This window comes from Entelurus aequoreus, linkage group LG04, assembly GCF_033978785.1.
Source record: "Entelurus aequoreus isolate RoL-2023_Sb linkage group LG04, RoL_Eaeq_v1.1, whole genome shotgun sequence".
NCBI lineage: Eukaryota > Metazoa > Chordata > Actinopteri > Syngnathiformes > Syngnathidae > Entelurus > Entelurus aequoreus.
This window is the reverse complement of record NC_084734.1, coordinates 16,619,695-16,647,451: the sequence shown is the minus strand read 5'-3', so window position 1 is coordinate 16,647,451 and position 27,757 is coordinate 16,619,695. Positions and strand designations below refer to the sequence as shown.

Below are 27,757 nucleotides of genomic sequence, written 5' to 3'. Positions count from 1 at the left end.
GGAAGAAGGCACACCCACTTCCATGTGGGCCCAGTTATGGGAAAATAACAACCCAAGACCTCAACGGTGGAACAGGCGGAGGATGATTGCTAACCCTATGGAGCGTCACAACGGCTGGGATGGCAGATGAAGGCTGCAGCAGAAAAGGGTCCCCAGTTGTCTTGGACTCAATACCACTGGACCCTGACCCGGATCTGTCAAGGATCGTGTGGTGACTGTCTGTGCACCAGTCTCCCCACGTTAAACAAAGTCACGCACAGGCATCCTCCATAAAGGGATACCCCCCTACCAGGAGGATCGTCATACTCGCTTCGAGTGACCGCCGATGATGATTTATATTGTTCACATGTGAATATAGCTGTATAATAGACTGTATTTATGTTATTCACACGTGAATAATGCTGTATAATAGACTGTATTTATGTTATTCACACGTGAATAATGCTGTATAATAGACTGTATTTATGTTATTCACATGTGATTAATGCTGTATAATAGACTGTATTTATGTTATTCACATGTGAATAATACTGTATAGTAGACTGTATTTATATTATTCACATGTGAATAATGCTGTATAATAGACTGTATATATATATATATATATTATTCACACGTGAATAATTCTGTATAATAGAATGTATTTATATTATTCACATGCGAAAAATGCTGTATAATAGACTGTATTTATATTATTCACATGTGAATAATTCTGTATAATAGACTGTATTTATATTATTCACATGTGAATAATGCTGCATAATAGACTATATTTACATTATTCACATGTGAATAATGCTGTATAATAGACTGTATTTATATTATTCACATGTAAAAAATACCTGAGTGTTTATTGTGAGCGAACTGTGGTGCTGAATTTCCCCCAGGGATCAATAAAGTACTTTCTATTCACATGTCACCAAATATTACACCTTTATAGATGGAAAAATATAACACAGTTTTCGACCCAATTTGAATCGAGGTTGCAAACAAGAAGTATTCCAATTAAAAGAACACAATTGAAATTTGATTAAATTTCAATTGACAATTATATATTCCTACCATATGTTTCATACATGCCTGATTTAATTTTTTTCATAGAAATATTATTATGAACCTTCCGTACATTTTATATTTTAATTACAGCAAATGTTTTTCATCGACAATTAAAAAGGGGTGATCGGAACACCCCTACAGTTGCCGATTCCGATACTGCTCATCCAAGAGCGATATACATTTACTGTATTCCGTATTAACTGCATTCATGGTGAGTGCTATTGACAATGTAAAACAATGTTTAAATAACACAACAGTGAAACAAAAGCCAAAACTAATTGAAATCCTTTGGGTTTTTTTTTTTTACCTCAAAGTCCTCCTGTGTCCAGGGAATTATTCCCTGAATTTGTAAACATTAATTGTAACATTGATAAAAAAAATCGCTTTAAACACTAGTATCAATCAAATATTAAGACTACCTTTAGTATCGACACTACCGATATATTGGTCGATCCACCCTCCCCTTGCATGTACGCATGGTGCTTCGTTGCTATATATTATATTATATATTATCCTCTGTCTTGACTCTTTTTAATCTACCGTATTTTCCGGACTATAAGGCGCACTTAAAATCCCCCCCCTCAAAACTCGACAGTGCCCCTTATAACTCGGTGCGCCCTAATGTACGGAATAATTCTGGTTTTGCTTACCGACCTTGAAGCGATTTTTTTTGGTACATGGTGTAATGATAAGTGTGACCAGTAGATGGCAGTCACACATAAGAGGTACGTTTAGATTGTAATTTGACTCAAGAAAACAACACATTTTATATGTTCCATTAAAAATATAGAACATTACACACGGCGCTCAAAAATCTATCAAAATGTTTTAGTAGGACTTTGGTAAGCTATGAAGCCGCACCGCTTGATGGATTGTACTTTGCTTCAAAATAGGAGTATTATTTTGGTGTGTGTATAAGGTAAGACATATTATCTGGCATTTTGTTTCACAATATTATGCAAAAGCAACTCTTCTTACCTTTTGGGACCTGCTGATTTGTATTTAGGATCTGCATAAGTACTGAAAAATTTCGCGCGTCCGCCTTTGTAGTCCGTGTCGACACCATAGTCGAAAAGTTTCTTCTTTTTCTTTATCTTCTTGTTATGTGGCTTTCATCCTCCGCTGTTGCCATTTCTAATATAAAGTAGTGTAAAGTTCTTACTTATATCTGTCAGTAAACTCGCCATGAAAGCGCTAAAACATACCGGTGTAGTGAGTTTACATTATTCACCCAAGGAAGTTTAGTTATTAGAGAGTTCCGGTCGGACGTTCCGGTCGGACAGTTTTTTCACGGGACACATTTCCAACCTTGTTGTTGTTTCCGGATGAGGAGATGCTGCTCCATTATGGATTGAAGTAAAGTCTAAATGTCATTCAAACAGTTAGCTCCATCTTTTGACACTTCTTCCACTCCTGTCCTTGCACGCTACACCGCTACAACAAAGATGACGGGGAGAAGACGCCGTCGAAGGTGAGCCACGTGAATAAGACCGCCCACAAAACGGCACATCCTGAAGCAACTGTCAGAAAGCGACTTGAAGATGATCTGTAAAACATCATCTATGCAACATTTTGACCAAATAACCACCATTACATGTTATGTAGATCACAAGGAAGTCTTTTACATTTAGAAAAAAAATAAAATAACATGACTCCTTTAATGCGCCCTATAATCCGGATATACTGAACATATATATATATATATATATATATATATATATATATATATATATATATATATATATATATATATATATATATATATATATATACATATATATATATATATATATATATATATATATATATATATATATATATATGTATATATATATATATATATATATATATATATATATATATATATATGTATATATATATATATATATATATATATATATATATATATATATATATATATATATATATATATATATATATATATACAATAATGACAATAGACAATATATGACAAAAGACCTGACCGACCCGCTCATCAGCAGTGCGCTTTATAATCCGGTGCGCCCTATGGTCCGGAAAATACGGTACTTGTTAATTTCCTGTCAAGAATTGCTTACTTTCTGCTATAAAACGGTTCAAATCCAAACTTCTCTTCTTATGTTGTTTCAAGCTTGTTTAGTGGCTAGTTTAGTGATTAGCATGCCTTCTTGCCTCCTCCTGCTTGTTCTCACTCAGTGTAACATGTTTAAATACTTCCTCCAGTGAAAATGACACTTAAAGGCCTACTGAAACCCACTACTAGCGACCACGCAGTCTGATAGTTTATATATCAATGATGAAATCTTAACATTGCAACACATGCCAATACGGCCGGGTTAACTTATAAAGTGCAAATTTAAATTTCCCGCTAAACTTCCGGTTGAAAACGTCTATATATGATGACGTATGCGCGTGACGTCAATCGTTGAAACGGAAGTATTGGTACCCCATTGAATCCAATACAAAAAAGCTCTGTTTTCATCTCAAAATTCCACAGTATTCTGGACATCTGTGTTGGTGAATCTTTTGCAATTTGTTTAATGAACAATGAAGACTGCAAAGAAGAAAGTTGTAGGTGGGATCGGTGTATTAGCGGCTGGCTGTAGCAACACAACCAGGAGGACTTTGACTTGGATAGCAGACGCGCTAGCCGACACTAGCCGCCGACCGCACGGATGATCGGGTGAAGTCCTTCGTCCTTCCGTCGATCGCTGGAACGCAGGTGACCACGGGTGTTGATGAGCAGATGAGGGCTGGCGTAGGTGGAGCGCTAATGTTTTTATCATAGCTCTGTGAGGTCCCGTAGCTAAGTTAGCTTCAATGGCGTCGTTAGCAACAGCATTGTTAAGCTTCGCCAAGCTGGGAATTATTAACCGTGTAGTTACAGGTCCATGGCTTAATAGTATTGTTGATTTTCTGTCTATCCTTCCAGTCAGGGGTTTATTTATTTAGTTTCTATCTGCATTTGAGCCCGATGCTATCACGTTAGCTCAGTAGCTAAAGAGCTTCGCCGATGTATTGTCGTGGAGATAAAAATCACAGTGAATGTCCATTTCGCGTTCTCGACTCTCATTTTCAAGAGGATATAGTATCCGAGGTGGTTTAAAATACAAATCCGTGATCCACAATAGAAAAAGGAGAAAGTGTGGAATCCAATGAACCCTTGTACCTAAGTTACGGTCAGAGCGAAAAAAGATACGTCCTGCACTGCACTGTAGTCCTTCACTCTCACTTTCCTCATCCACGCATCTTTCATCCTCGCTCAAATTAATGGGTTTAATCGTCGCTTTCTCGGTCCGAATCTCTCTCGCTGCATTGTAAACAATGGGAAAATGTGAGGAGTCCTTCCTCCGGTGACGTCACGCTACATCCGGTACAGGCAAGGCTTTTTTTTTTATCAGCGACCAAAAGTTGCGACCTTTATCGTCGTTGTTCTCTACTAAATCCTTTCAGCAAAAATATGGCAATATCGGGAAATGATCAAGTATGACACATAGAATGGATCTGCTATCCCCGTTTAAATAAAAATAAAAAAATTCAGTAGGCCTTTAAAGGGGACCTGTTAACCAACTTTTCTTACCTATTGATACCCGTTTTTGTTTATTTGGGAGTCCTGAAAAATGTGAAATTAAACCTCAGTGATATTTATAAAACAATCTTGACTATCTTCATACTTCCTCCTAACGTAACGGAAATTCGTACAACTTGTGACGTTCATCCAAGTGGTGACATCAGCTGATATCTCCATATAGGGTAAAGTTTTACCCAAAAATCTTTGCGCGATTCTGCCCATGCCGTCACAGTCAATAAGTACCTTCTTTTTCGCTACCCTCTTGTAGTGGGGCAGACTTGCTCATACGTGCACATGCATCCTCCGTTGTTGCCATTTTTAATACAAAGTAGCGTATGTTCTAACTTTACTTTGGTCTGTCAACTCAATAAGGCTAAAAACTACAACAAAGATGACGGGGAGAAGACACAGTCGAAGTGGAGGCACATAAATAAGAACACCCACAAATTTATGCATTCCGAAGAGATGGGCAGAAAATTGTTTGAAGATGGTCTGTAAAAGATAATCTTTGCAAAATGTTGACCAAAGAACCACCATTACATGTTATATAGACCACAAATGCAGAAAAAAATCATAATAATCGCTTTTAGCCAAAACGTGAGAAATTATTCCTGTTACTTGGCTATAAATAATATACCGTATTTTCCAGACCATAGGGCACACCGGATTATAAGGCGCATTGCCGGTAAATGGTCTATGTTCAATCTTTTTTCATATATAAGGCGCATTAAAGGAGTCATATAATTTTTTTTTTTTTCTAAATGGAAAATACTTCCTTGTGATCTACATAATATGTGATGGTGGTTCTTTGGTCGAGATGTTGCATAGATGATGTTTTACAGATCATCTTCAAGTCGCTTTCTGACAGTCGCTTCCAGATGCACCGTTTTGTGGGCGGTCTTATTTACGTGGCTCACCTTCGACAGCGTCTTCTCCCCGTCATCTTTGTTGTAGCGGTGTAGCGTGCAAGGACGGGAGTGGAAGAAGTGTCAAAAAATGGCGCTAACTGTTTTAATGACATTCAGACTTTACTTCAATCAATAACGGAGCAGCATCTCCTCATCCGGGAACAACAACAACGGCGTAAATGTGTCCCGCGAAAAACCGTCCGACCGAAACTCTCTAATAACTAAAGTTCCTTGGGTGAATAATGTTTAACTCACTACACCGGTATGTTTTAGCGCTTTCATGGCGAGTTTACTGACAGATATTAATAAGAACTTTACACTACTTTATATTAGAAATGGCAACAGCGGAGGATGACTGCAACATAACAAGAAGATAGAGAAAAAGAAGAAGCTTATCGACTACGGTGTCGGCACGGACTACAAACGCGGACACGCAACATTTTTCAGGATTCATGCAGATCCCAAATACAGATTAGCAGATACCAAAAGGTAAGAAAAGTTGCTTTTGCATAATATTGCGAAACAAAACGCCAGATAATATGTCTTACCTTATACACACACCATAATAATACTACTATGTTTAATGCGCTGACAATCCATCAAGCGGTGCGGCTTCATAGCTTACCAAAGTTGTACTAAAACATTTTGATAGATTTTTGAGCGTTGTGTGTAAATGTTCTATATTTTCAATGGAACATATAAAATGTTGGTGTTGTTTACTTGAGTCATATTGCAGGCTACACGTATCTCTTATGTTTGACTGCCATCTACTCGTCACACTTGTCATTTCACTATGTACCAAATAAAATAGCTTCAAGGTCGGTAAGCATCCATCCATCCATCCGTCTTCTTCCGCTTATCTGAGGTCGGGTCGCGGGGGCAGCAGCCAAAGCAGGGAAGCCCAGACTTCCCTCTCCCCAGCCACTTCGTCCAGCTCCTCCCGGGTCCAGCCGGGAGACATAGGTAAGCAAAACCAGAATTAATCCGTACATTAGGCGCACCGGGTTCTAAGGCGCAGTGTGGAGTTTTGAGGGGAAAAAAATGATTTTAGGTGCGCCTTATAGTCCGGAAAATACGGTATCTAAATTATAATTAATTTGATTCCACTTACTATCATTCAAATTCCGATTCAACATTGTGTTGGGTGAAACCAATTCAATCCAAATTCAAGTTCTTCAAATTAATTAAAATTCCATCCATTTTCTACCGTTAGTCCCTTTCGGGGTCGCTGGGGGTGCTGGAGCCTATCTCAGCTGCATTTGGGCGGAAGGCAGGGTACACCCTGGACAAGTCACCACCTCATCGCAGGGCCAACACAGATAGACAAACAACATTCACACTCACATTCACACACTAGGGCCAATTTAGTGTTGCCAATCAACCTATCTGTTAGAATAGTTTTTTGTTATTACAAAAAAACTTTGTGTTGAAATGAGTTCCAGGCAAGAAGACAAAAGCTGTCTTTGAAACCTACCAAGAGTAAGGCTGGTAAAACTCCACAGTGTAGGGGAGGGAAAGCAAGATGAAGGTGTTCCTGTGTTCTTTCATGTATGGTAATCCATCCATCCATCCATTTTCTACCGCTTATTCCCTTCGGGGTCGCGGGGGGCGCTGGAGCCTATCTCAGCTACAATCGGGCGGAAGGCAGGGTACACCCTGGACAAGTCGCCACCTCATCGCAGGGCCAACACAGATAGACAGACAACATTCACACTCACATTCACACACTAGGGCCAATTTAGTGTTGCCAATCAACCTATCCCCAGGTGCATGTCTTTGGAGGTGGGAGGAAGCCGAAGTACCCGGAGGGAACCCATGCAGTCACGGAGAACATGCAAACTCCACACAGAAAGATCCCAATCAACAGAAAGTTATTGTTCTAATCCAAGGCCTTCAAAGCGGAGAGATGACAGGATCTGCCCAATTTCCAGGCGACCTCTTTTTGAAGTAGTTTACGAACTCTTTTTGAACTATTTTATGGACCTCTGAACTATTTTACAAACTCTTTTTGAACTGACCTTTTCTGTGAATTGTTTACGACCTTTTCTGTGAACTTTTTGCGACCTTTGCCCTTTGGAAACAGTGGTGGCCATGTGGTCGCGGAGGGTCCAAAATAAAAGAAGGAGTTTGGCAGAGCGTGCTGAGATACTGTACAAGGGTACAGTGTAAAGGCGACTCTCCTCAATATTGAGTCCAAATTGAATCCTGTCTCTGTTTGATTCTTTGCTTCTTGTCTTGTTTAATAGATGTCATCAGTGTTTGAACTTGACACTCTCCCCGGGTTGAAATTCCAAATTCTGAATTTTGCCCTCCTCCTGCATTGCTTCTCCTGCCTGAATAATGTAAAGATGTCAAAGTCCATGCATTATTTGCTGACAAATGAAGAAAAAACACCTTAGTATGCAGTGAGGATAGAGAAAAAGTTTGGTAGGTTTGCCCTTCACCCATGCCCTATCCCTGCATCGGGCTGTGTTGTAATTCTGCTCACTAACAAATAAGGAAACACAATTAATGTCAAAAAGGAAGTAGCAATAAATTCATTGGAAAACAGATGTAAATGTCTTGGAATAAAACTCTGCAGATCCCCACAAAGGACACTAACTAGGACACTAACAATTTACAAGGGGAGGTGTCAAAAATATGCTGTCAAGAGAGGAGCCAGACGACACAATGACAACAACAAAGTACTCGCCATGATTTATAAAGAGAGCGCTGAGAGCCGAGAGGATAAAGTATGTTCACTGAATAGAGTGAATCATGGAAAGACGGTCGGTTAGGAAGGAGTAATGGAGGGTGCGAGGAAGGGATGGATGACCGAGGCAACGGGGCATAAAAGGGTGGCCGAGAGGGGGAAAGGCTGAGATATGAGAAGAGAGCAGATGGATTAGGATGGGTAATCCTGGCAGGTCTAAAAGCTGTTGACTATTTGGGTTAATACACAAAAAAAAACCTTTGTTTTGTCCCCACCCTCTCTGTGACATGCAAATGTGAAATCTACCTGTTATTTTCACTCATTCAGTGCAGCACCGGAAAGCATTTGGAGTTCAGCCCTTTTGATTTATGAATAAAATCCATTTCATGCACTGCAAAAAGTCAGTGTTCTAAAACAAGAAAAAAAAAATACAAAAATTAGGGGTATTTTATTTGAACTAAACAAAATTATCTGCCAATAGAACAAGAAAATTTGGCTTGTCAAGACTTTCCAAAACAAGTCAGATTAGCTAACCTCAATGAACCCAAAAATACCTTAAAATAAGTATATTCTCACTAATAACAAGTGCACTTTTCTTGGTAGAAAAAAAAGAAGACCTTTTTGCTCAATATGTTGAAAAATATTCTTAAATGAAGTAAATGCTAGCTAGTGCCATTATCTTGACATAATGATATGCGCTCGGCATCATGATTTTTTTTTTCATGCTTGAAGTAAGAAATGATTACTTCAAAAAAGTAGTTTTATACTTGTGAGTGTTGATGACACAGCTTTGCAACAGTTGATATTCTAGTTTCAAGCATGTTTTACTCAATATAGGTCATCAAATCTCAGCAACAAGCTGCAATATCTTACTGAGATCATTTAGGACCAAATCCCTTAAAACAACATAACATCTGCTTAGTGAGAAGAATGATCTTATCAGACAGAAAATAAGCAAATACCACCCTTATTTGAGATATTTAATCTTACTTCGATTTCAGTTTTTGCAGTGTGGTGTTTGAGGTGGCTGAAGTCAAAGGTTATTAAAAATCCATTTTTATATTTTTTTGTCAAGCCAATCATTTTTTCTCACTTGTCAGCGACATCACACAGTTTTTGTCATTAAAGTCTTAAACTTTTGGCCTGTTTTCTCCCCAAAGAAATCATTAAAATGCTGTGTGCCCGCTTCTATTCCTACCCTTTTCCTACAATAGGCGGAGTCATAAGCACGCTTTTAATGAGTGAGATTATTTGTATTTCTTTTTCTATGAAGGGATTAAAAGCACATCATCTACTAAAATGGTGCTGCATCAGAAGGATTACACTGCAGTGCAATAAAAATCAATGTATATATATAACCGGTGTGGCTAGTCACTGCTGTTGTGTCCTTAAGCAAGACACTTTACCCACCCGCTCAGTGCCACCAACTCTGGTTTAAATGTACTTTTTTAAGGGGAACTGCACTTTTTTGGAATTTTGCCTATTGTTCACAATCATTATGAAAGACATGACAACGGATGGATGTATTTTTTATTTTTTTAATGCATTCTAAATATTAAATAAATGTGATCAAGTCTGCTTATTCGCTGCGCAATTCCGCCTAGAAAGCCCTTAAAAACATCCAAACACCTCCAATAAGGTAATGTAATGTAGTAACTGTCGAACTCCAGTTCCTGTACCTGCGCCGAGGTGAACTCCAGTCCCTGTACCAGTTCCTGTACCTGCGCCGAGGCCAGCTCCAGTCCCTGTACCAGTTCCTGTACCTGCGCCGAGGCCAGCTCCAGTTCCTGTACCTGCGCCGAGGCCAGCTCCAGTTCCAGTTTCTGTTCCTGCTCCACGGCTGCTCCCTTCCTCGTCTCCGGCGAGTCTTCCCACGGCGCCGCCACCCTCCTCGTCGCCAGCATCGTCGCCTCCGCGACCTCTGGTTGGCCGGCTGCGCAAGCGGCCATCAGACGCCTGCATGCGGCCCTCTGGAGGGCCAATTCATGGACACCACGGGCGCAGACAGCAGCGACGCCCACGAATTGGGCGTAAAACTCATAGGCTGCTGAAGTTCTGGTGTCACTCACGCCCACCTCCTCGTCGGCCACGGATGTGGCCTTTCCGTGGTCGCCCGCCTCGCCAAGTGCAGCGGCGTTCAACACGTTGCAGCCACCTGACTCTCCCTCGCTGGTTGCGGGGACACTTGGCCTGGCGCCCCACCGCCAAGTCCTCCCTCCGCCCTCCCGTGACTCTTGAACTAGTTTTTTTTGTGGACATCTGGAATCTGTCCTCAAGGGGGAGGTACTGTCATGATCCGTGGCCCGTAGTTCCTGTTTTGTGCACCTCTGGGTTTGTTTTGGTTTCCATGGGGATTAATTGGGTTCACCTGCCTCTGGTTAGTGGTCGGCAGGCTTACCTGCTGTCGACCACTAATCAGAGAGCTATTTATTTGCGTTGCTCGTCACACTCGGTCTGGCTTCATTGTTTGCTCCATGCAACAAGTTACGTTTGGTTATTCCTGTGATTCTTGATTCTTGTTCCTGCGCTAAGCTTCACATGCTATAAGCCCGCTTTTCTGTTTATTCTTGTTTTCTTGACTGATTCATGGAAAATAAACCATCTCCTAACTCACGCTGTCGTCCGGAGTTGTCCGTCTGCATCTGGGAGGAACGCCCTCGCAGTAAGTTGCAACCCTCACGTGACAGTAACATTTATAATAACATTTAATATTTACGTATTTTGATAATTTTAAGCACACGCGGCGCATTAATTTAATAAACGCATCACAATCTTCGCCTTTTTTTAAGCAACATCGCCGATTTCTACTCAGTGCAGACTTCATGAGAGCCAACAAACATAATAAAACATCACTTCCTGTACAATGTCCGCTGCCATTAGGATACCGACTGCTCGGATGTTCATATATTCCTGTTTAGGTGAAGAATAACTCATAACACTCGCGAACAACAGGGGGATTGAAACAAGCATTTTTTTTGGTGTCGTTCTCGCCATTTCCGGATCTAAATTGGCTGTCAAAGTGTACCAACTTCTTGGAATACCTCCTCAGACTTCTACTATGCAGGAGGCATTATTTATGATCTACAATAAAGTTTGACAGGCAAGAAAACGAGGAAGCTGCTGATCAGTCAAGGAAACTGGGTAACACATGGCACACTGACAAAGCTTAAAGGCCTACCGAAATTATTTAAACGGGGATAGCAGATCCATTCTATGTGTCATACTTAATCATTTTGCGATATTGCCATAATTTTGCTGAAAGGATTTAGTAGAGAACATCGACGATAAAGTTCGCAACTTTTGGTCGCTGATAAAAAAGCCTTGCCTGTACCGAAAGTAGCAGACGATATGCTCGTGACGTCACAGGTTGTGGAGCTCTTCACATCTGCACATTGTTTACAATCATGGCCACAAGCAGCGAGAGCGATTCGGACCGAGAAAGCGACGATTTCCCCATTAATCTGAGCGAGGATGAAAGATTTGTGGATGAGGAAAGTGAGAGTGAAGGACTAGAGGGCAGTGGAAGTGATTCAGATAGGGAAGATGCTGTGAGAGGCGGGTGGGAATGACTAAAATAAGTAAATAAACACAAGACATATATATACTCTATTAGCCACAACACAACCAGGTTTATATTTAATATGCCACAAATTAATCCAGCATAACAAACACCTCCCCCCTCCCATCCATATAACCCGCCAATACAATTTAAACACCCGCACAACACACTCAATCCCACAGCCCAAAGTACCGTTCACCTCTCCAAAGTTCAGCACATATATTTCCCCAAAGTCCCCAAAGTTACATACGTGACATGCACATAGCGGCACGCACGTACGGGCAAACGATCAAATGTTTGGAAGCCGCAGCTGCGTACTCACGGTACCGCGTCTGTGTATCCAACTCAAAGTCCTCCTGGTAAGAGTCTCTGTTGTCCCAGTTCTCCACAAGCCAATGGTAAAGCTTGACTGTCATCTTTCGGGAATGTAAACAATGAAACACCGGCTACGTGTTTGTGTTGCTGCAGCCGGCCGCTAATACACAGCTTCCCACCTACAGCTTTCTTCTTTGCTGTCTCCATTGTTCATTGAACAAATTGCAAAAGATTCACCAACACAGATGTCCAGAATACTGTGGAATTTTGTGATGAAAACAGACGACTTAATAGCTGGCCACAATGCTGTCCCAAAATGTCCTCTACAATCCGTGACGTCACGCGCTGACATCATCATACCGAGACGTTTTCAGCAGGATATTTCGCGCAAAATTTAAAATTGCACTTTAGTAAGCTAACCCGGCCGTATTGGCATGTGTTGCAATGTTAAGATTTCATCATTGATATATAAACTATCAGACTGCGTGGTCGGTAGTAGTGGGTTTCAGTAGGCCTTTAACCTATTGTTACCATAACAATCTACAAGGTTAAAATTGTCTGCTTCTCTTTCTTCCCCTCCATTTATCTGCCTCCTTTTGTATTTCAAGTTATCACTACTTATATGTATTGTTGCATTTGAACAATTGTATTTTTGATAATAGAGGTAATTATTGTTATTATTCATTATCAATAGTGATATTTCTATTGGTATTTGTATTGCTCCATTTGTAGTGTAATAATGTTCATTGTCATTTCTGTATTAACATTTATTTCACTAACTGCTTCTTTGCTATCACCTTTACTATCACATTTGTACATATCCTTGTGGAGGGGGGCGTGGCCTGCGGACCTGCAGCGAAGCGGGGTGTGCCAGGACCGGCTTCGAGATCAGCGACAGGTGCGTAGATGGCCCACCTGGGCCTGGTTATCTAATCACCTCTGTTAAAAGGCAGCAGCTGGGAGGAGAGAGTTGTTGGAGCTGGAGCAAGAGTGAGAGCGAGCCTGAGACACAAAAAGACAATTGCTGAGAAGCAACCCACTGAACTATTTTGGAAAAATAAAACAGTGCTGTCATGTCGGTGCTTGGTGGTCCGAAGAACCCCCTGGAGGGCAACGTCCACAATCCTATTTGCTGATGTTGTTCTGTTGTTGTTGTTGTTATTGTTGTGTTTGCTGTCGTTGTTGTTGTCTCCCTGTCTTTATCCCTCTTGTAACCCACAATTTCCCCTCTCTGTCTTCCTTTTTCTCTCTTTCTATCCCCTCCTGCACCAAATAATAATATAAATCCAATTATTAAAGTCAAATACTATTTAGGCAACAAGAGAAGAATCCCACACTTCTCTTTTGTCAAGTAAATTTGTACAGCCGACATGATCATCTACAATCATCAACAATATTATTTGCCTGAGAAGCTGGACAGGACATAATAAATAAATAAATAAATAACAAGTCTGTCTGCGTTAACGCTTATAATAACAATATCACTAATAGACTTAGACTTCCTTTTTATTGTCATTCAAATTTGAACTTTAAAGCACAGATAAGAACAACATTTCGTTACATAAGCTCATGGTAGTGCAGGATAAAAAAGCAATAAGCAATAAGCATATATATATATAAAATAAATAAATATATATAAATATATATAAATAAATAAATAGATTACTGTACAGATAAATATTTTGCACTTTTTCACATGCGTCCACGTTTATGGATGTATGTTATATTGTCTTTTTTATTCCAGCGAGTTAATCCATTTTGGGGGGAGTTGAGGGGATAATTTAATTATGATGCGTTCAAGAGTCTTACGGCCTGAGGGAAGAAGCTGTTACAGAACCTGGAGGTTCTGCTTCGGAGGCTGCGGAACCTCTTTCTAGAGTCCAGCAGTGAAAACAGTCCTTGGTGGGGGTGGGAGGAGTCTTTGCAGATTTTCTGAACCCTGGTCAGGCAGCGGCTTTTTGCGATCTCCTGGATAGGAGGAAGAGGAGTCCTGATGATCTTTTCCGCCGTCCTCACCACTCTCTGGAGAGACTTCCAGTCTGAGGCATTGCAGGCTCCAGTCCAGACAGATATGCAGATGGTCAGCAGGCTCTCTATAGTGCCTCTGGTACTTGGTTAATATTCAAGTCACGAAATGTAAATGGAGTATAGTTGGCGGTTTTTGGATGGTTATTTATTAGGTTTTATGGGCGGAATAAAGGACATCCCATTGGCTCCGCTGTAAACAGGCTTTTATTTTTGTTTATTTACGAGTTAGAATGCAATAAAAAAAGAAAAAATACATACTACGTCACTCATAATGATTGTGAATGATAGGCAAAATTCCAAAAAAGTGCAGTTCCACGTTAAAGATCTAGATAATGGGTTTCACTACGTAAAGCGCTTTGAGTCACTGGAGAAAAAACGGTATATAAAAATAATCCACTCCAATAAGCAAGATTCCTCTCGCTTATAGCTAAAAACAACTTAGAAAACAATAGTTAGAGGCTTCAATATTGGAAAAACTCTCTTGACCCAAACAAAACAAATTGTGTGTGTGTGTGTGTAAGTAAGAAAGAACAACTGAAGTGAATTCTAACAACACATTAGGATAATTACAATGTCAGCCTATTATCGTTGTGAACAATCCCCTCAGGATTAAAGGTCTTAATGAACCTCTCAGAGGGATTTGGACAAACATGCACACACATTAATCTTCCACCCTCTTTGGAGGTCTCCAGCTTGAGTCCTCACTGTGACCAAAAAAGTCCATTTTAACACCCAGCTTTTTTTTTTGTTACCAACATGTGCGAAACTGTAACTGTAACTGTTTCATGCACATATACAGAAACACCGACATAGTGGTACTACAAGAGTCCTTTGCCTTTTTCAGTGCCATTCCAGCAAGGACGGGAGTGGAAGAAGTGTCAAAAGATAGAGCTAACTGTTTTAATTTGAATGTGTCCCGTGAAAAATCGGCCGACCGGAACTCTCTAATAACTACAGTTCCTTGGGTGAATAATGTAAACTCACTACACCGGTATGTTTTAGCGCTTTCATTGCTAGTCTACTGACAGATCTAAGTAAGAACTTTACACTACTTTATATTAGAAATGGCAACAGCCGAGGATGAATGTCCCATAACAACAAGATAGAGAAAAAGAGGAAGCTTATCGACTACGGTGTTGGCGCGGAATACAAAGGCGGTTGTGCGCAATTGTTCAGGACATGCAGATTCCAAATAAAGATCAGCAAGTACTAGAAGGTAAAAAAAGCTGCTTTTGCATAATATTGCAAAACAAAATGTTACATACTGTATTTTTCGGACTATAAGTCGCTCCGGAGTATAAGTCGCTCTGGCCGAAAATGCATAATAAAGAAGGGAAAAAAACATATATAAGTCGCACTGGAGTATAAGTCTCATTTTTTGGGGAAATTTATTTGATAAAACCCAACACCAAGAATAGACATTTGAAAGGCTATTTAAAATAAATAAAGAATAGTGAACAACAGGCTGAATAAGTGTACGTTATATGAGGCATAAATAACCAACTGAGAACGTGCCTGGTATGTTAACATAACATATTATGGTAAGATTTATTCAAATAACTATAACATATAGAACATGCTATACGTTTACCAAACAATCTGTCACTCCTAATCGCTAAATCCCATGAAATCTTATACGTTTAGTCTCTTACGTGAAAGAGCTAAATAATATTATTTGATATTTTACGGTAATGTGTTAATAATTTCACACATAAGTCGCTCCTGAGTATAAGTCGCACCCACGGCCAAACTATTAAAAAAACTGTGATTTATAGTCCGAAAAATACGGTAATATGTCTTACCTTATACACACACCATAATAATGCGTATATTCATATTCATGCATTCGTTAAGTATCGTCTCGATTACTGTAATGTATTATTTTCGTGTCTCCCTATGTCTAGCATTAAAAGATACACGAGACACTTGTGATTTAGGGCTATATAAATAAACATTGATTGATTGATTGATAATACTCGTATGCACAGTACAATCCATCAAGCGGTGCGGCTTCATGACTTACCAAAGTCATACTAAAACATTTTGATGGATTTTTGAGCGCTGTGTGTAATGTTCTATATATTCAATGGAACATATACAATGTTGGTGTTGTTTACTTGAGTCATATTGCAGTCTACACGTATCTCTTATGTGTGACTGCCATCATATTGCAGTCTACACGTATCTCTTATGTTTGACTGCCATCTACTGGTCACACTTGTCATTTCACCGTGTACCAAATAAAATAGCTTTGAGGTCATTAAGCAAAACCAGAAATATTCCGTACATTATGGGGACGGCATGGCGCGGTTGGTAGAGTGGCCGTGCCATCCTAGTCACGTCTGTTGTGTCCTTGAGCAAGACACTTCACCCTTGCTCCTCATGGGTCTTGGTTAGCGCCTTGCATGGCAGCTCCAGCCATCAGTGTGTGAATGTGTGTGTGAATGGGTGAATGTGGAAATAGTGTCAAAGCGCTTTGAGTTCCTTAAAAAATGTAGAAAAGCGCTATACAAGTATAACCCAGTCTGGAAAATAAGGTAACTTCTTCAAACCAACCTGCCTTAAATGTCTTAGCCCAGAATGTTGGCCTTTCTTCCCATGAACAGATTGCACATATGAGGCTGCAACATGCAAACTGCAGGAACAAGAAGGAAGAATACTGACCTGTTGTAGAGAAGGATGTCAGGAGTCCAGATTTGGTCGGAAGGGAATCGAAGGTTCTGGACACCGGGGTAGGTTTCAGGGTTCCAACTCAGGTAGACGTCAGTCCAATACTGAGAGATAGACAGAGTCTCTTAAATATAGTATACTCTAGCCCAGGGGTCACCAACCTTTTTGAAACCAAGAGCTACTTCTTGGGTAATGATTAATGCGAAGGGCTACCAGTTTGATACACACTTAAATAAATTGCCAGAAATAGCCAATTTTCTCAATTTACCTTTAACTCTATGTTATTATTAATAATTAATGATATTTATCATTGTGGAAACACTGATCATCTTAATGATTTCTCACAATAAATATATATAGAAACAGATAAATATCAATATGTAACACTTTATTTTTATATTTTCTCTAAGTGCACATATTTCAAATTGAACATTTTCAAATGATCACGTCTAAGACAGTCTTGTGAAATCTCAATATCCCATTTTAACTAGCTAGCCACTAACATTTTTTAACAAATCATGAATTACTTTGCACCATGTTTGTACAAATAACTCATGTAAAATATAAAAGTCAACTCTCAAATTTTTAAATAAATCATGTCACACTTTGAACTGGACACCAAATCTGTTATCTGTTTCTTTGTCAGTTAGTGAAGACCAAGTCTTTAAAATATTTTCTTGGATTTTCAAATTCTATTTGAGTCTTGTCTCTCTTAGAATTAAAAATGTCGAGCAAAGCGAAGACCAGCTTGCTAGTAAATAAATAAAATTTAAAAAATAGAGGCAGCTCACTGGTAAGTGCTGCTATTTGAGCTATATTTAGAACAGGCCAGTGGGCTACTCATCTGGTCCTTACGGGCTACCTGGTGCCCGCGGGCACCGCGTTGGTGACCCTTGCTCTAGCCTTTAAATAGACTCCCTTTTTAGACCAGTTGATCTGCCGTTTCTTTTCTTTTCTTTTCTACTCTGCTCCCAACCCGGGGTGGACCGCTAGCCTGTCCATCGGATGGGGACATCTCTACGCTGCTGACCCGTCTCCGCTCGGGATGGTTCCTGCTGGCCCCACTATGGACTGGACTTTCGCTGATGTGTTGGACTTTCACAATATTATGTCAGACCCACTCGACATCCATTGCTTTCGGTCTCCCCTAGAGGGGGGGGGGGGTTACCCACATATGCGGTCCTCTCCAAGGTTTCTCATAGTCATTCACATTGACGTCCCACTGGGGTGAGTTTTCCTTGCCCGTATGTGGGCTCTGTACCGAGGATGTCGTTGTGGCTTGTACAGCCCTTTGAGACACTTGTGATTTAGGGCTATATAAATAAACATTGATTGATTGATTGATTGCAATGTATTACTGGATGGCATTTATGTGTAGATCATAAAGTCTACTGAAACTACACTGCAAAAACTGAAATCTAAGTAAGATTAAATATTTCAAATAAGGGTGATATTTGCTTATTTTCTGTCTGATAAGATAATTCTTCTCACTAAGCAAATTTTATGTTAGAGTGTTTTACTTGTTTTAAGGGTTTTGGTCCTAAATGATCTCAGTAAGATATTACAGCTTGTTGCTGAGATTTGATGACCTATATTGAATAAAACATGCTTGAAACTAGAATATCAACTGTTGCAAAGCTGTGTCATCAACACTCACAAGTATAAAAATACTTTTTTTAAAGTAACCATTTCTTATTTGAAGCATGAAAAAAAACCTAAATCATGATTTTGACACAATTGTGTCTCATAATTAAAACAGATGACAGCCAAATGGACTTTGCTGTTTTATTTTCAATGAAACAATAGAACATACGTACTCATATAGTAGTACAGTTGGCACAGTACAGTAAACGGACAGTTAATATTTAAACATTTAACATGTGACATTTCAAACTATTTTGAACAGAAATAGTTCATGCACGTTCAGATAAATTCCTCAAAATTACAATAGAACATTTTTTGGCCGGGGGCCGGGCTGTATATATGCACACTAATTGACTGAAAGAGCACGCACTTGGCGCAATGATGTCATGTTATCTATGGAAAAATGCATTTTTAGACCATATGATTTGCCTGAGCGGCCAGGAGACCCCGAGAGTAACAAGCGGTTGCCTTGTTGCCTTGTTGCCTTTCCATTAAGAACAATATATTGTTTTTTATTATAAGTTTGCTGGTTTCAAGAAATGTAATGCCGAGCGCATATCATTATGTCAAGATAATGGCACTAGCATTTACTTCATTTAAGAATATTTTTCAACATATTGAGCAAAAAGGTCTCTTTTTTTTCTACGAAGAAAAGTACTTGTTATTAGTGAGGAAATACTTATTTTAAGGTATTTTTGGGTTCATTGAGGTTAGCTAATTTTACTTGTATTGGAAAGTCTTGACAAGCCAAATGTTCTTGTTCTATTGGCAGATAATTTTGCTTAGTTCAAATAAAATACCCCTAATTTTTGTATATTTTGTTCTTGTTTTTGAACACTGACTTTTTGCAGTGTAAAGAGGGCTGTATCTTACAAAGAGTCACTAAAGGATTGTAAATATGCTAGCAGTGCACATTCTCCACAGGCTTATAAAATCCAAAATACAATTTTCTTTCATGCGTGCTTTTCTACATCTGTGATTAAATGCTCTGGAGCTTGTTTGCCGTATTGCAAGCGTTGGGATATTTCTCAGCGAATCATTAAACCCTGGACAAACTCTGTCATGTTTGAGGAATTCTCTTTGTTTTTGTTCTATTCAGTTAACTGTTCACCATTGAGTAGTTATCAAGATGCCTTAAAAAAATGCATGGTGCTGCAGCGTGTGGGCAAACATTATGGGACACAGCAACGAATAAACTACTTCATTTAATATTCCTCAGCTCCCAGAAATGTCTTCCTCTCGCCAGAATATTTTGTGCTTCCAACTTTGTGCGAAGACAAATGGTAGACCCTTGCACAAAGCAACATCCATAAAAGCATACTGACTGAATTTGACCCTCCAGATCTCAGATAACAGCTGGACTTTTGGTATTTTCTTGGCCTCCTTTGTTATTTCCTGTTTGGTATTTTACATTTTTCATTTCCGTTTTGACGCCGTCGCGTCAAGAGCATCTTTACTTTCTGTTTGTGGATGCTACGAGTGCACCTGATGTTGCTTGGTAATCAGTGACAGTCTTCAGCCAGTTGTGGGTTTATATTTAATGTTCGAACTGAGAAACTATTTTTTTTTTGCAAATAATCATTAACTTAGAATTTAATGGTAGCAACAAATTGCAAAAAAGTTGTCACAGGGGCATTTTTACCACTGTGTTACATGGCCTTTCCTTTTAACAACACTCAGTAAACGTTTAAGAACTGAGGAGACACATTTTTGAAGCTTTTCAGGTGGAATTTTTTCCCATTCTTGCTTGATGTACAGCTTAAGTTGTTCAACAGTCCGGGGTCTCCGTTGTGCTATTTTAGGCTTCATAATGCGCCACACATTTTCAATGGGAGACACGTCTGGACTACAGGCAGGCCAGTCTAGTACCCGCACTCTTTTACTATGAAGCCACACTGTTGTAACACGTGGCTTGGCATTGTCTTGCTGAAATAAGCAGGGGCGTCCATGATAATGTTGCTTGGATGGCAACATATGTTGCTCCAAAACCTGTATGTACCTTTCAGCATTAATAGTGCCTTCACAGATGTGTAAATTACCCATGCCTTGGGCACTAATACACCCCCATACCATCACAGATGCTGCCTTTTGAACTTTGCGCCCATAACAGTCCGGATGGTTCTTTTCCTCTTTGTTCCGCAGGACACGATTTCCGCAGTTTCCAAAAACAATTTGAAATGTGGACTCGTCAGACCACAGAACACTTTTCCACTATGCATCAGTCCATCTTAGATGAACTCGGGCCCAGCGAAGCCGGCGGCGTTTCTGGGTGTTGTTGATAAATGGCTTTGGCTTTGCATAGTAGAGTTTTAACTTGCACTTACAGATGCAGCGACCAACTGTAGTGACTGACACTGGTTTTCTGAAGTGTTCCTGAGCCCATGTGTTGATATCCTTTACACACTGATGTCGCTTTTTGCTGCAGTACCGCCTGAGGGATCGAAGGTCACGGGCATTCAATGTTGTTTTTCAATCTTGCAGTGATTTCTTCAGATTATCTGAACCTTTAGATGATATCACGGACCGTAGATGGTGAAATCCCTTAATTCCTTGCAATAGCTGGTTGATAAATGTTGTTCTTAAACAATTTGCTCACAAAGTGGTGACCCTCGCCCCGCCCTTGTTTGTGAATGACTGAGCATTTCATGAAAGCTGCTTTTATACCAAATCATGGCACCCACCTGTTCCCAATTAGCCTTTCTCAGTCTTTTTTGTCACTTGTGCCAGCTTTTTTGGAAACATGTTGCAGTCACCAAAGTCTAAATGAGCTAATATTTGCAAAAAAATAACAACGTTTTCCAGTTTGATCTTTAAGTATTAAGTTAAAGTACCAATGATTGTCACACACACACTAGGTGTGGTGAGATTATCCTCTGCATTTGACCCATCACCTTGTCTTTGCAGTCTATTCAATTGAATATAAGTTGAAAATAATTTGCAAATCATTGTATTCTGTTTTTATTTACCATTCCCAGGGACCCCATGAAGTCATAAAAATAGGTTCCCACAGTAATTTTTTGGGGTCCCACTTTTTTGTAACCGTTTTGAAAACAAATGATGAATGTATGTATATTTGTAATATCCATAAGGGTATTCTACTAAAATAAGCAGAGTTAAGATGTGTCAGTATCAAAATTTTACATGAAATACATTTTTGGCAGCAGCAAAGTGGTCTTTTGGGGAGATTTTATCTTTGTAAATTGTATTTCAACAAGTAAATAGTACAGTAGGTACTTAATTTTGATATATGTAATGCTCATAAGGGTATTCTAGTCAAATATGCAATGTGTAAATATCAAAATATTACGTTGAATACATTTAATGAACATTTTACATAAATGAATACACCCAAACACTCCCAACGGCGTGGCGCGGTTGGGAGAGTGTCCGTGCCAGCAACCTGAGGGTTCCTGGTTCGATCCCCACCATCTACCAACCTCGTCACGTCCATTGTGTCCTTGAGCAAGACACTTCACCCTTGCTCCTGATGGGTCGTGGTTGGGGCCTTGCACGGCAGCTCCCGCCGTCAGTGTGTGAATGTGTGTGTGAATGGGTGAATGTGGAAATAGTGTCAAAGCACTTTGAGTACCTTTAAGGTAGAAAAGCGCTGTACAAGTATAACCCGTTTACCATTTATAAATATGTACTATGTGCACCGAGAAATAACAGTTACAATTGTATGTATCTTCCAAACAAGAAAGAGGTTTTATCACATCAACATCGGACTAACAACAGTCCCTTAAATCTCATCAATACCACAGAAAAGGCAAACTGTCATTTTCCGGACACAATAAAGGCTTAAATAAGGTCAAACACGTAGCGTTACAATAACCACGAAGATAAAGTGTTTGTCTTAAAGGCCTACTGAAACCCACTACTACCGACCACGCAGTCTGATAGTTTATATATCAATGATGAAATCTTAACATTGCAACACATGCCAATACGGCCGGGTTAGATTAGTAAAGTGCAATTTTATATTTCCCGCGAAATATCCTGCTGAAAACGTCTCGGTATGATGACGTTTGCGCGTGACATCACGGATTGTAGCGGACATTTTGGGACACCATTGTGGCCAGCTATTAAGTCAGGGGTGTCCAAAATGTGGCCCCGGGGGCCATTTGCGGCCGGCAGCTCAAGTTTTTTTGGCCTGCGGCATATTGTCGAAATAAAATCAGACAAAAAAAGAACAGTAAAAATGTAAGCATAATAATAAGCAAATATGGTAGCTTATTTTAATACTAATAATTAATACAAAGCAGACACATTGTTTTGTCTGTAAATTTATGTCTGTTTTAGATTTTTTTTTTTTTACAAAATAAAATATTAAAACGGCCCCCGAATGCTTTGACTCGTCAGTGTGCGGCCCTTTGTGGAAAAAGTTTGGACACCCCTGTATTAAGTCGCCTGTTTTCATCGCAAAATTCCACAGTATTCTGGACATCTGTGTTGGTGAATCTTTTGCAATTTGTTTAATGAACAATGGAGATAGCAAAGACGAAAGCTGTAGGTGGGAAGCGGTGTATTAGCGGACGGCTGCAGCAACACAAACACGTAGCGACTACGTCGTAGCCGGTGTTTCATTGTTTACATTCCCGAGCGATGACAGTCAAGCTTTACCATTGGCCTGTGGAGATGGGACAACAGAGACTCTTACCAGGAGGACTTTGAGTTGGATACGCGCTACCGTGAGTACGCAGCTGCGGCTTCCAAACATTTGATCGCTTGCCCGTACGTGCGTGCCGCTATGTCACGTATGTAACTTTGGGGAAATATATGTGCCGTATGAACTTTGCGGAGGTGAACGGTACTTTGGGCTGTGGGATTCAGTGTGTTGTGCGGGTGTTTGATTTGTATTGGCAGGTTATATGGACGGAAGGGGGGAGGTGTTTTTTATGCGGGATTAATTTGTGGCATATTAAATATAAGCCTGGTTGTGTTGTGGCGAATAGAGTATATATATGTCTTGTGTTTATTTACTGTTTTAGTCATTCCCAGCTGAATATAAGGTCCCACCCGCCTCTCACAGCATCTTCACTATCTGAATTGCTTCCACTGCCCTCTAGTCCTTCACTTTCACTTTCCTCATCCACGAATCTTTCATCCTCGCTCAAATTAATGGGGAAATCGTCGCTTTCTCGGTCCGAATCGCTCTCGCTGCTGGTGGCCATGATTGTAAACAATGTGCAGATGTGAGGAGCTCCACAACCTGTGACGTCACGCTACTTCCGGTACAGGGAAGGCTTTTTTATCAGCGACCAAAAGTTGCGAACTTTATCGTCGATGTTCTCTACTAAATCCTTTCAGCAAAAATATGGCAATATCCCGAAATGATCAAGTATGACACATAGAATGGATCTGCTATCCCCGTTTAAATAAGAAAATCTCATTTCAGTAGGCCTTTAACCCTAGTAATCCGCTGTGGACAGACAAAGCCAAGCAATGCAGGTTTAGCGAGCGGTGCGCGCTCCCGCGAAGAAAATCACATTTTTGGCTGGCTATCACATTTTGCCGCAACACCGGCAAATAGAAACAAAACAAAACACCGGCGGAAAGCAATAATTGATCAAAAAGAACAAGGAAACCGGAGTGTGGGGGGAGGTGTAGCCAGCGCTGCCTGTTGGAGCAAAAGTCACCGCCGCTGTCCATGGTGCTGAGGGAGGGCACCATCGCTGACGGCGAGACACATCTGGCAGGTGATTAGATTTCACAGGTGGTACGTGTAAATCTAATCATCTGTTGTCTTTAACAGTGAGCGGCCGGGTGCAGGAGGAGGAGGATTGGAGCGACTGAAAAGTCTGAACGAACGTAGCTGTTGGAGAGCTTTAAAAAACCCATTAAACCTTGTCAACTCTGCGCAACTGGCTTCCAGCATGTGGATCTGTGAGACTGCAAGTACACAACGCTTACACGGAGTTTTGACCCGGAGAAGGCAGGGTCGGACTTCCGGAAATGCGCGTCCTTTCTGACTTCAATGCGTAAAAGGACACAAAAAGTGCGTTAAAGGCCTACTGAAACCCACTACTACCGACCACGCAGTCTGATAGTTTATATATCTATGATGAAATCTTAACATTGCAACACATGCCAATATGGCCGGGTTAACTTATAAAGTGCAATTTTAAATTTCCTGGGAAACTTCCGGCTGAAAACGTCTAGGTATGATGACGTTTGCGCGTGACGTCTAGGGTTGAAGCGGAAGTATTCGGACACATTGTATCCCAATACAAACAGCTCTGTTTTCATCGCAAAATTCCACAGTATTCTGGACATCTGTGTTGGTGAATCTTTTGCAATTTGTTCAATTAACAATGGAGACTGCAAAGAAGAAAGCTGTAGGTGGGATCGGTGTATTAGCGGCTGGCTGCAGCAACACAACCAGGAGCACTTTGAGTTGGATAGCAGACGCGCTACCGTGACTACAGCTTTGGCTTCCAAACATTTGATTGCTTGCCCGTACGTGCGTGTCGCTATGTGCATGTCATGTACGTAACTCTGGGGAAATATATGTTTCTTGCCGACTCTGATGGCGGCCGGGGTGTCGTCGAAAGCTACAACGCCCGCCGCTGTCCTCACCTTGACTTCCTCCGTCTCCGGGCCGCCGACCGCATCGATGATCGGGTGTCCTTCATCGCGCCGTCGATCGCTCATCAACACCCGTGAGCACGGGTGTTGATGAGCAGATGAGAGCTGGCGTAGGTGGAGAGCTAATGTTTATAGCATAGCTCTGTCGAGGTCCCGTAGCTAAGTTAGCTTTAATGGCGTCGTTAGCAACAGCATTGCTAGGCTTCGTCAGGAGGTACAGCATTAACCGTGTGGTTATAGGTCCAGAGTTTGGTAGTATTGTTGATCTTCTGTCTATCCTTCCAGTCAGGGGCTTATTTCTTTTGTTTCTATCTGCATTTAAGCACGATGCTATCACGTTAGCTCCGTAGCTAATGTGTTTCGCCGATGTATTGTCGTGGAGATAAAAGTCACTGTGAATGTCCATTTCGCGTTCTCGACTCTCATTTTCAAGAGGATATAGTATCCGAGGTGGTTTAAAATACAAATCCGTGATCCACAATAGAAAAAGGAGAGACTGTGGAATCCAATGAGCCAGCTTGTACCTAAGTTACGGTCAGAGCGAAAAAAGATGCGTCCTGCACTGTACTCTAATCCTTCACTCTCACGTTCCTCATCCTCATTCGCGTTCATATTTCGCTGTGTTTGTTGCATTTTTGTTGCATTTCGCTTTATTGTAAAATATGTCGATTGAGAGGGGGTGTGACGTTCATATGTTGTCAATATTGAGTGTTTTATCGTTCATAGTTAATACTGTAAATCTCACATTCTTTATTTTCATGTACATTCTGGGTGTCTCATTCAGGAAAAAAAAAAAAAAAATTCATTCCATTTTTTAGGCGCTCTGTCATAATGTTTTTAGCATTCAAACATTGTGAGGTTTTGTATTAGTGTTCCTAAAAATAGGTATACCCGCCCCCAGACACATTTTTGTCTCTAAATTTGGCCCTCCAAGGCAAAATAATTGCCCAGGCCTGCTCTAAGGTGAGGTTCGTACTACCCTTCGCGTGTCCTTCTAGCTTACCTTAGCCTTTTTGTGTCGTGGCGCTCTTTGTGAACTCATTTTGTTGAATAAAAAAAACCTGTCCCTCTAAATTGGGGTTGATGCTTCACAATCAAAGTGTGCACACTGACGCCCTCTCGTTCAACACCAGCGAGCCTTATGAACGTTACTCCAGATGTACGGACACAAATTGCCACAAACTCCCCATCGTTTTTTGTAGAAAGTCTTCCCAGAAACTCACCAGCTGCAGCCAGGCATTCGTCATCAGCACTTGGTTCTTCTCGTCCTGTTAAGCAGAAAAACACAGTCATACACAATATTCATCTGCAAAACCGCAACAATAACAACATTGGTCAAGTGTTTTATAAAGATACAGCTGTAGGAGAAAGACGGGGGTTGCTGTTCTGCAAACTGCGAGATGAGATTTGCATTTCTGCAAGCATGAGGATTTCATCTCCCCGGCACTCATCGGGAAAGGTAAACAAAGCGCAAAGTCTGCAAGGATTCAGGGAAACCTTAGGAGGGAATGGCATGAAATGTGATTATTTTCTCAGGGCTGCACCAGTTTATCCAACACATCTGCAGTATATGGCTTACTTTCTGTGTGTTTACACTGACAAATGTGGCACATATGGCAAAGCACCCCCATGTTGTCTGACGGCAGATGATGCAGATGTTAGTTGAAAGCTTAATGTCAGTCTCTTCGGGGATATTCAAATCCCTTGGGGTGTGTTTGTTGGCTTATAACTTGGCCGCTAAGCAAGGATGGTGCGGTTCACAAAATCTACAGTTCAGATCTACTGTAAGTCTTCAAGTCTTTATCACGCCATCCTGGCAATTACGTTGTTGTTGTTTAAGACCGCAGAATCCAACAAATACACAATTAACATGTATCCATTGTGGCTCTACAAACATATCTTATCAATTAGAACTTAAAAATGGTTAAAGCTCTGACCCTTGAATTAGTGTGAATAAAAAATGTAGCCGGACCATTTATATAACCCTATTATATACCGTCAACATAAAGTGAAGCACAAGCATTATCAGCACGAGAGCGTTCTTTGTTGAAGTCATCACAAAAAATGTCCGTAAATTAAATGCTAAAATCATTACATGTTGGTGAAGTACAAAACCCAAAACCAGTGACGTTGACAAATGGTGTAATTCGTATATAAAAACAGAATACAATGATTTGCAAATCCTTTTCAACTTATATTTAATTAAATAGACCTGAAAGACAAGATACTTAATGTTCCAACTAAAAAACTCACCGTATTTCTCGGAGTATAAGTCGCACCTGCCGAAAATGCATAATAAAGAAGGAAAAAAAAACATATATAAGTCGCACTGGAGCGCAGCCAAACTATGAAAAAAACTGCGACTTATAGTCCGAAAAATACGGTAGTTTTTTTTTTTGCAAATATACATTAGCTTAGAATGTAATGGCAGCAACACATTGCAAAAAAATTGGCACTGGGGAATTTTTACCACTGTGTTACATGGCCTTTCCTTTTAACAACACTCAGTAAACGTTTGGGAACTGAGGAGACACATTTTTGAAGCTTTTCAGGTGGAATTATTTCCCATTCTTGCTTGATGTACAGCTTAAGTTGTTCAACAGTCCGGGGGTCTCCGTTGTGGTATTTTAGGCTTCATAATGCGCCACACATTTTCAATGGGAGACAAGTCTGGACTACAGGCAGGCCAGTCTAGTACCCGCACTCTTTTACTATGAAGCCACGTTGAT

At 40.4% G+C, this 27,757-nt stretch overlaps 1 protein-coding gene across 1 annotated transcript in view; it reads right to left on the bottom strand.

The window, feature by feature from the left end:
- Positions 1-27,757, bottom strand: part of LOC133648338 (neuronal acetylcholine receptor subunit alpha-7-like) — a 159,904-nt gene that overhangs the window by 57,358 nt on the left and 74,789 nt on the right. Inside the window, exons 3-4 of the mRNA XM_062044333.1 lie at positions 26,252-26,296; positions 16,794-16,903 (exon numbers count right to left, since the gene is read on the bottom strand). Coding sequence (XP_061900317.1) covers positions 16,794-16,903; positions 26,252-26,296 — 155 coding nt within the window. The remainder of the gene's footprint in view (positions 1-16,793; positions 16,904-26,251; positions 26,297-27,757) is intronic.